Source organism: Clinocottus analis, unplaced genomic scaffold (assembly GCF_023055335.1).
Source record: "Clinocottus analis isolate CAN_PGR_092001 unplaced genomic scaffold, fCliAna1.0.p SCAF_12, whole genome shotgun sequence".
Taxonomy (NCBI): Eukaryota; Metazoa; Chordata; class Actinopteri; order Perciformes; family Cottidae; genus Clinocottus; species Clinocottus analis.
In genome coordinates this window covers 16248048-16257839 of record NW_027175843.1, presented here as the reverse complement: position 1 = coordinate 16257839, position 9792 = coordinate 16248048, and the positions used below count along the sequence as shown (strand labels likewise).

General features: G+C 38.1%; 1 protein-coding gene across 2 annotated transcripts in view; it reads left to right on the top strand.

Annotated features, from left to right (window-relative positions):
- The window catches only part of lrp1bb (low density lipoprotein receptor-related protein 1Bb), a 225958-nt gene that overhangs the window by 198882 nt on the left and 17284 nt on the right, over positions 1 to 9792 (top strand). The window contains exons 68-80 of one of the 2 annotated variants that reach the window (XM_068571847.1): positions 390 to 522; positions 1032 to 1135; positions 1265 to 1397; positions 1831 to 1953; positions 2137 to 2259; positions 3351 to 3494; positions 3788 to 3922; positions 4510 to 4629; positions 4831 to 5072; positions 5422 to 5645; positions 6388 to 6494; positions 8110 to 8226; positions 8482 to 8655. In XM_068571847.1, the coding sequence (XP_068427948.1) occupies positions 390 to 522; positions 1032 to 1135; positions 1265 to 1397; positions 1831 to 1953; positions 2137 to 2259; positions 3351 to 3494; positions 3788 to 3922; positions 4510 to 4629; positions 4831 to 5072; positions 5422 to 5645; positions 6388 to 6494; positions 8110 to 8226; positions 8482 to 8655 (1879 nt within the window). Of the gene's footprint in view, positions 1 to 389; positions 523 to 1028; positions 1136 to 1264; positions 1398 to 1830; positions 1954 to 2136; positions 2260 to 3350; positions 3495 to 3787; positions 3923 to 4509; positions 4630 to 4830; positions 5073 to 5421; positions 5646 to 6387; positions 6495 to 8109; positions 8227 to 8481; positions 8656 to 9792 lie in introns of both variants that reach the window. The other variant, XM_068571846.1, reaches the window with a different exon arrangement.

The following is a 9792-nucleotide window of genomic DNA, read 5'->3' as shown; positions in this document are numbered from 1 at the left end:
AACCTCTATTCTACTATTTTAAACAGACATTAATCCCTTAGCTTTCAAAGATACTCACGCGGTTACGTTGTATACTGAACATGTTTTGTTTTTACAGTTATTTCCTTGCTGATTTGTTCAGTTAACAAAAGTATGTATGTTAAAGTACAAACAATATAGATATCAAGTGTTTGAGTGGTCGGAAGACTAGAAAAGCACTATATAAGTACAGGTCCATTTGCCATTTACTACAGAAGTTTTCTTCATAAGTGCTCCATGTCTATAGTAGGAAGATCAAAATATAAAGTGTTGGGTTTTTTTCAAACAAATGTGCACTGCATAATAATCTCATTATGACGGTGATTGTCTACTGTATAGTTATGTTATTTCTTCACTGTATGCGTTAACAGAAAGGCTGTGAGGCACGCTGTGCAGATGACCAGTTTCGGTGTCATAACAACCTCTGCATCTCACTCAAGTGGCTGTGCGATGGTCAAGAAGACTGCAAGATGGGGGAAGATGAGAAAAACTGCCAGGAAACAGGTGCAAAATGATTTCCTCTAGTTTTTAAAAGGAATTGTGTATGGTGTACTGACTTTGACTTCTTTGCAGCACTTGGTGCATAGAACATTGACTGTTTCTAATCATTGTGTTTCCTGGAACAAATATACTTTTTATTTTGAGTGGAGTTCATACAATCAGTCATTTTATTGTCTCCACTATGGGTAAAGGAAGAGGTTATCTTGACAGTGACAAATAGAAGACGTCTGAAAAGTTACATTTTATATTGTGCTTATCACAGACCTTGAAAATTCAACATTCTGCAATACAATATGAGATGATTTAATAAATAGAAATTGCTTCACTTCTTCTGTTTATTTACTGGCCACAAACTGTGAGGCCTGTTTTTGCTCTCTTCGACCTGCAGGACATATTTCATGTGGTGTTTTCCACTTTTTCATATAACAGTGAACTGAAAATGTCTCTGCTGAGCGATTTCTTGTTGAGGAAAGGCACAATGTTGACTGATATATTTTTCCCTTCTCCAGTAGCCCCTTCATGTTCCATAAACGAGTACGTGTGTGCCAGCGGAGGGTGCGTGTCAGCCAGCCTGCGGTGTGATGGACATGACAACTGTCTGGATGGCTCAGATGAGGTCAGTGCAGCTTCACATGATTCAAAAAAAGCAACCAAAGGATTATTTGTTTTGGTGTCTTCTGATTGCAGCTGACAACATTACTAGAATGGACATTTGTGATGATTTACTATGATCCTTTGCTGACAGACTGGCTGCGTAAAGGAGTGCAGAGAAGATGAGTTTCTCTGCCTGAATCGTGCCCACTGCATCCCTCGGCGCTGGCGCTGCGATGACGTGTTAGACTGCATGGACCACAGTGATGAGGAAAACTGCAGCCAGGGTCGGTATAAGTGGGACCGCGCGTCAGTGTGTTTATGTGTTGTGTTTTTAAAGACTGATATTTTTCATCATATGACGCGGGGGAAGGGTTCTCATATGCTAGCTCAAATCTGAACACTCCATGTAGTATTATTGAACAGATACAGTAAGTCATGTGAACCATTTCACAGTATTTAATGTAAAGGAGCCATAGCAATAGAGAATAAGATCTAGCAGGTAAGTTGAAGACATGTGGCAGAGGTAGGGATTTTGAATACAATTAGAATGAAAGATTAATTAATTAATTTTCATTTTTGAAGCAAAATTATTCAGGGCTCTCTGGATCATAGACAGACAGATAGATAGCCAAACAGAGTTTTTGAGATACATTTTCTTCAACCTTGAATGCACTTTACTACCCAAGGTAGAATGTTGAAAGATTTGTATAATTGCAGGTGCTTTCTTCTGCCGTGCTGATGAGTTCATTTGCAACAACACTTTATGCAAACTCCACACGTGGGTGTGTGACGGCAAGGACGATTGTGGAGATAACTCGGACGAAGACTTAGACATGTGTGGTGGGTTGAAAGTGTCACTCACACGGCTTTCCTTTAAAGACAGTTGATGCATATTTTATAAACCACTACTATTCTATTTTCCGAGAGAGAAAATGGCTGTCTTTTCATAAAAAGAATGCACGCAGTTGTCATTTTCTTTAGTTTTTTTAAGGCATATCTATTAACTGTTCTTTTCATCACCAGCAAAACTTCCCTGCCCTCCAACGAGGCCATTCCGTTGCAGAAATGATCACGTGTGTCTACGCACAGACCAAGTCTGCAACAAAGTGGATGACTGTGGTGACAACTCGGATGAAGATGAGTGTGGTGAGCACAAAATGCATATTTTTATATGATAATAAAATTAAAGTTATATATTTTTTAAACAGAGTGCAGAAGTATCTTCTATTTTTTGATAACCAGGCTTCCCTGATGCACTTAACCTTGACCCACAGAGACACTGCTGGATTGTATAACAGCATGACATTCACATACATAGTACACACAGTTCATTCAGTTCTAGGCTCAAGTCAGTCAAATATTTTTTGAGACCACATTATCACCTCACATTTGGTGAACTTAATGATGTTTTATTTCTTGGGAGGGTTTTTATACTGAAAATGTCTTTTATCTTCTCTGGTATGCCCGACAGCATAACAGCTGCCAACCCTCTTTTAGTCTCCTGACGTGTTTCCCTGACACAAGTCTGGTGTGACGATCACAGCGAGCAGACAGGAAAGGAAGGGACAAATCACTTCCCTCATCCTTCACTCTTTTATTCCTCCTGTCTTCAATTCATCTTCCTCTCTGATTCCATTGATACGTCCATCCATCTCTTACCTCACTCCATTACCTCTCACCATTGTGCGCTTCGTCCCACCATCCATCCTTTCACTCTCACCTTAATCCTACTGCTCCCTCCATCCACCTCTGTGTCACTGCATTTTCTTCTTTCACTTCCTTTAAACCCTCTTTCCTCTTTGGTATCATTTGCTTTGATAAAGAAAAATGGTAGAGCTCATTCAAGTAAACTAATGATCAGAAACAAAGTAATTTAAAAAATTTAGGATCGATAATTTAACACATAACAACTGTCTTTGTGATTCTGTACATCCTTTATTTTGAAAACCATTGCAAATGGACTGATCCTTTACAGAATACTTCATTCAGAAAAGAGTATTGTTTTACAAATTGAGTTGATTTGCAGCAAGTATCATATTTAATCTTGTAATGCAATGAAGTGAAAGTAATACAGGTAAAGAATTGTCTATATGCTTCGTCCCCATTGGTGCACATTTCAGAATATTATATATTATATAATATTAAATCTTTTGAAACTGAAAGCAGCATATACACATTTGAATACTTGGTACTGCATGAGTTAGGTTTTGAGTTTTCAGAAACTGTGTGTACTAAAGCAGAGGTGGTGGCCGGAAGACCTCGACCTTGTGGGAAGACAGAGTTCACCTGCGGTAACCAACGCTGCATCCCAGTCCAGCTGCAGTGCGATCTCTTCAGTGACTGCGGCGATGGCGGATCAGATGAGCAAGACTGCAAGGCCTGTAAGTACGGCACCAGTTGGCTTGTGCAAACAGATTAAAGGAGCGCTTTGAAGAGATGAAAAGTGCCAAATGTCACCAATGATGTTCTCAAGAAGTAAAGCAATATTCTCATTTTAAATGGGATGTTTTGTTATTTATGGTAATACACTGTATGTATGCCCACGTTTGACGTGCGCTCTGTACTATATGAAAGAAGATGCTGCCCTCTCTGCTTTTGCACATCAAAAGAGACACACAGCAGGTATCTAAAAAGCAGAGGACTGGTGTAATCAAAGTCCTGTCTTTATTTGCAGCTTCCAGTGGAGACATATGTGAAAAGAAAACAAATCCATGTGGAGAGGACGCGATTTGCAACCAAACAAATGCTAATGCTATCTGCCAGTGCAAACCTGGCTTTAAGAGGAACCAACAGACAGGCCAATGTGAAGGTAATGTATGTTTAGTTTTATTTATTTCTCCCTTTTGGAAAATTTGATGGTACAGCAATTTTGCACTGGATTGTTGGGTTATTGATGTATTTCCCTTAGATCAGCCAGGGTAAGATACAGGGTTAATTAAGTTACAAATACTGGCACGTGACACGTATGGACAAGTATCTGTTGAGGTTTCATTATAAGTAACCAATTACTTATTTAAAAAAGTTAAATAAGTCTGTTGAGAGCAAATGAGCAGTTCTAAACAATGAAAATGGTAAAAATGGACAGAAATAATGTTGCAATTCAGTGTAAGTCCTATCAACAAATGAAACTCGGCATCTAGTTTCATGGCAGTCTTCCCCATTACGTAGAGAACACAGGACACAAAGACCCATACTGCCAACATCACAATGACGAATGTCATTAGATGTTGATAATCTACAAAATAATGTATATTGCTACATAATATGACTCTTCTGTGTCATTATTACCCATCATCTCTCAATGTGTCTTAAGTCTCATCAATAATAAAACATGTCAATTGTTTTCTGAAGCAACCTGTTTCTAATTTAATCAGTGTATCTTTTTTTTCTTTCCAGAGATAAATGAATGCCTACAGTTTGACACATGTCCTCATTACTGCACTAACACGAAAGGATCCTTTAAGTGCACATGTGACCGAAATTATAAGGATATCAATGGCAACTGCATAGCAAAAGGTATGAGCCTAAAGTTTAATATCAGACATCCTTTGGTGTCCTGTGCATACATGCTAATTTGCTGATATGATTGTAAAATGAGATAAAAGGTATACTGTATTTGTATGCACTGTATTTTTTACTGTTGTCTAATACCCAACATGAAATTTAGCCAATTTTCTTTTCTTTTCTTTTTCTACATATTAATAACTCACCGGGCAGGACCAGAAGATCGTGTGCTCTACATTGCTAATGATACTGAAATCCGAAGTTTTGTGTATCCATTTAACCAGAGCCACGGACACAAACTGCTCACTCACATTGAGGACAATGCCCGCATTATTGGGATGGATGTTCTGTTTCACCACCAAAACTTTATCTGGGCTACCCAATTTAACCCTGGTGGAATTTTTTACAAAGACAATCTAGAAAGAAGTCAAACTAAAACAAATGTCCGAAACATTGTAAGTATATCGAATGTGTGTCTTTCTTGATTTTTTTTCAAGCATCACAGCACATTTCTGTTGGATATTTTCTCAACTCAATGGCTGAGTGAATCATAAAGCATGCAAGTATATGTTTATACAAATCTATTTAAAAAAATATGTCTTCTCACCACATCTATTATAAGCAATGAAGTAATAATTTCTAAGACATTTTCTGTGAATTCACAGAAAGGTGATAAAACTACATGTTAAGAGACCGCATTCTGCAAAATGTATGCCTGCTACGTCACTTATGTCACACCTCCAGATGAATGTATGGACAAATGTTGAATAGAGCACATGACTTTGCGGTTATTATTGGTTTCAGTGTTCAGACTTCCGTCGACCAAGAGACATTTCTGCTGACTGGATCACAGGCAACATCTATTGGACTGATCACTCTCGGATGCACTGGTTCAGCTATTACACAGCCCACTGGACAAAATTACGATATTCCATAAATGTGGGGCAACTGAAGGGACCAAATTGCACCCGGTTGATTACTGACATAGCAGGAGAGCCATACGCCATCGCTGTGAACCCTGCCAGAGGGTAAGTTGTGCACAGCAGGGTTGTATCATAAACATTCTGATAAATCTGGTATGTAGTTTTTCCTCCCGACCATGGAGATTATCACTCCAATCTGCAATTAGGCCACATGTCTTGCCAAACATACCCTGCTGTTGCCTCACAATAAAAGCCTTTTATTGTGTGAGAGATGTGAGTGAAATGCTAAATCAAAGATTGACAAAAACATTAAGATATGGACCTTTTTCTGTGCACTTGTTATCGGTGGATACCTTCTCAATACCTAAGGAAAGCACTGTTACATGGAAAATGTCCTCATTTAACCATTTCTTAATAGTCTTTGGAAACGTAAGCATTTTATTAATTACTCGGCTGCAGTAGAAGTAGCTTAATCAGTTGCCAATTACATTGCTTAATGTCATTCACAGCAGCGCCATCAAAGGTGCCCTCCAACTATAATGAGGCTGCCACACCCACATTTGGTTCATATACCTCACTCCCACAATTAATATTGAGGCTTTCCAAATGTTCTCATCTGCCGCATCACCCTATAATACTTAATTATTTGGGAATTAAAGGGTTTATAAGAATCTGCGCAGAGAAACACCAAATGTGTTGCAATAGTGGTGAAACAATTGGACATTGTCAGGCTATAGGAATGTTATTTTTTAAGTAAAAAGGTACATTCATATGCATACTGTCTGTAATATTTTACAAGAAGATGGTGAAAATAAGAGGTACAGAATTTCTCTTGTGTCTGTTGCAGTATGATGTACTGGAGCGTAATAGGTGATCACTCTCATATAGAGGAATCAGCCATGGATGGCTCCTTGCGCAGAGTGCTCTTGGAGAAAAACCTCAGGAGGCCCACCGGTAGGTATTTTTATTCTCTATAATATATTTACATTGCTATCTATCTCTTTCCTCAAATTACTTTAGTATATTTAAGGAACCCTGTGGCATTTTTATGAAAACAAACAGTTAAGTAAGTAATATTGACATTCAGTCTTCCTCATTGCGTGTTTCGTTCAGCATTTGGTTTCTCGTCTACATGAACAAGAACGAGTCTTCACTGCCTTTGCTTGTGCATTGGAAAGTATCTCGATGTTACCGCCACCAGGCTATAAATCGGGGTACTCGTGTGGAACCATTGGCAGGAACGAATGTTTGTCATTAAAGGCTCGTGCACACGCATACGTTTCCTTGTCAAGGTTCAAAACAGGAACCTGCCCACTAAAACAATGTTAGATAGTGCTACTGGTCATTAAAACTCCTCAGGGTACTTTCATCATTGGACAGCTACAGTTGATCATGCTGCTTGACTCCCATTCAAGTCAATGTATTCACATTAATTGGATACTTTTCATAATGTTCATGCACTTTGAGGTACGTTGAGAGAATGTCAGAATGAGGAAGTAGCAAAAGTTTGTGAGTAGCACAAGAAGAAATTTGATTCTTAAATATACAGTGTATGGAAAAAAAGGATAATTATTTTTAATATATATACATATATATATATATATATATATATATATATATATATATATATATATATATATATATATATATATATATATATATGAACACAGATGTTATTCCATCACAAGTACATAATGAAACCAAGAGTTGATGTGCTTTATGCATGTCTCTGTAATTCATAACGAGCCACTGAATATACAATGCACTGTGAAATGTTGACTTGGCTGACAAGCTCATTAGCTGATACTTGAACCATTCGAGCAAATTTACACTTTTAACTAAAGAAATGGAACAGAAAGATGTAACCTGCTCGTTAATTGGATGTCTCATTAAGTGGCATTACTGTAGATGTGTTAGTAGCAGTGCTGGATGTATACCCACTGGAAGTGTTGTAAAATATGAAGTCTATTATGACCTATATACTAATGTGTAACTACATATAATATTCACATGTGTATACATACCACACATGAACGGTATAGTATACATTGGTCAGCCAGTGCAGTCACAGCTTTACAATGTATAAGAAGAAATACTCTCCAGCAACTCTGAATATGTTGGTGTGTCTGCAGGGAGACACTTAGTGCTGATCTAGTTTTGAAGAGCTGCTTTGGCCTCCTTTAATTCAAGGGACCCATGCTCAGTCTTGGTCACAAAAAGAAGAATTTATCATCTGAGGAAAAACGCAAACCTATTTAAACGCCCCAGCCAGGTGCTAGATTATACAGTTGGACGTTTGGGAGAAAGAAAAAGTGAGTCACTGATTTGAAATTGTAATGTGAGCATTCGGAGATAGTAGATCTACTCTGCTATTATGACACAAGCAAAACGAATGTTGAATGCAAACAGCCAAAGGGGGATGGAAACAAGAGGGACTCTGTCTTCACATCCTGTTCGTCTGCTACACACATATATCTTGACCCGAAGGTCTCCTGCTCCAAGAGACTTCGTAAAGAGCCCATTGTAATGTTTTTAGGTAAATACATTTCTTTTCTTCATTCTCCCACAGGGCTGGCCATTGATTATTTCAACCAACGATTATATTGGGCAGATCCTGAGCTCTCACAGATAGGGAGCATGAGATTGGATGGCTCGGACCCTCTGGTGACAATCAGTGACAGACACGGTAAAGACAACTGGAAAAACAAAGCACAACTCTTTCTTTTCATTCTTGCTGCACTTTGGTTTTCTCAACTTTTCTTCAAAATAATTGCAACAATAGGAGTGCTCGTGGGTAAGCTTCAAAGCAACATGTGTTGAGAACACTGCCCACATGCACACTCCTGCTTTCTTGTGTTTACCACTGAATAAAAAAACTGTCTTTCTTCAGTGTTCTGAAAGAGTTTCTTGATGTTGTCTACTTTCTCTGCTGGATTTACAGGGATTTCCCAACCATACAGAATTGATATATTTGAAGACTACATTTACGGAACCGGACTAAAACATGAGGTCTTCAGAATTCACAAGTACGGCAAACAGTCGGTGGAATATCTCAATTTAGGGATGGAGAAGCCCACTAATGCTTTGATCTCCCATCGTTACAAACAGCAAGACGGTAAGCTGTTTTTTGACAATCTCTTTTTTTTTTGTCATGAATTATGTAAAAAGTATTCATTCTTTATTCCAAAATGTCCCTGTCATCCAACAAATTGCAGAGTGTCAGCCAAAGAACGCCATGGTACATCATTTTTATTAACAGTCATTCACCTCACTGTGTACATGACATTCTAATAAAGTACACAAGATATATGTAGAGAGAGTTTATGGAAGGCCATGATAAAAAATGACTGGGCTGACTTTATATGTTGTAAATGATTCATGGCCTGAGTGACGTCTGGTTTGTGTGTCTTTGTGTGGATGCACGTAATGAGTGATTGTGGATGTCTGAACCCAGTTACATACAGACCAAGCTAAATGGAAATATATAATATATTATTTTTGTAATTTAAACATGTGGTTAGGGATTTCAGGTTGGATTTTAGCTCACAAAGGCAATCCACTACATCACGTTTTCACCTGTAAATCAGGTGCATGATTAGTTATGAATAATCAGTTTACTATGTGAAAATATGTATCATTAAATGTATAGTTAAAAGGGAAATAGTTTGAACAAAATGAATTAGTGGTGTTCAATGAATAACACTATTTCATAATTAAATGATATGTGATACCTATTGGATGAATACAACATAAAGAAACAGCACGAGCTCTTAGGGTTGATTGAAGCGCTCTTTGAGGCGTGTTACTGTTTCAGGTGTGCGACATAAAGAAAAATACCCGTCTGTTTCCTGGGACTCAGTTAATCAATACAACCACATCCTCTCCATTGCTTCATGTACTAGACCCACTTGAGTTATTTGTTACATCTCTGGTGTTAATGGTTATAGAACATCAGACAGCTCAGTCTTGTTCAGTTTTTCACTTAAAGGGCAGCTGTTCTGTTCCCCAGAGACTCATTAGGCCAGCCGTGTAGTGTGAAGTCTGTGGGCAGAAGATGTGCACAGCCTGCAAAAAGATATGACATGGCGGCCTGATATCTTCAGCAAAACTCTTAACAGCCATTTAGATTTGTTCTGGGCTTTCATCGTCAAAATCTGCCCACATATATGTACTGTATACTGTGTCACCATTAATAACTAGTCAGAGATAAAGTGGGAAACATATTCATACCATTTCACCATAAAAGTTTACC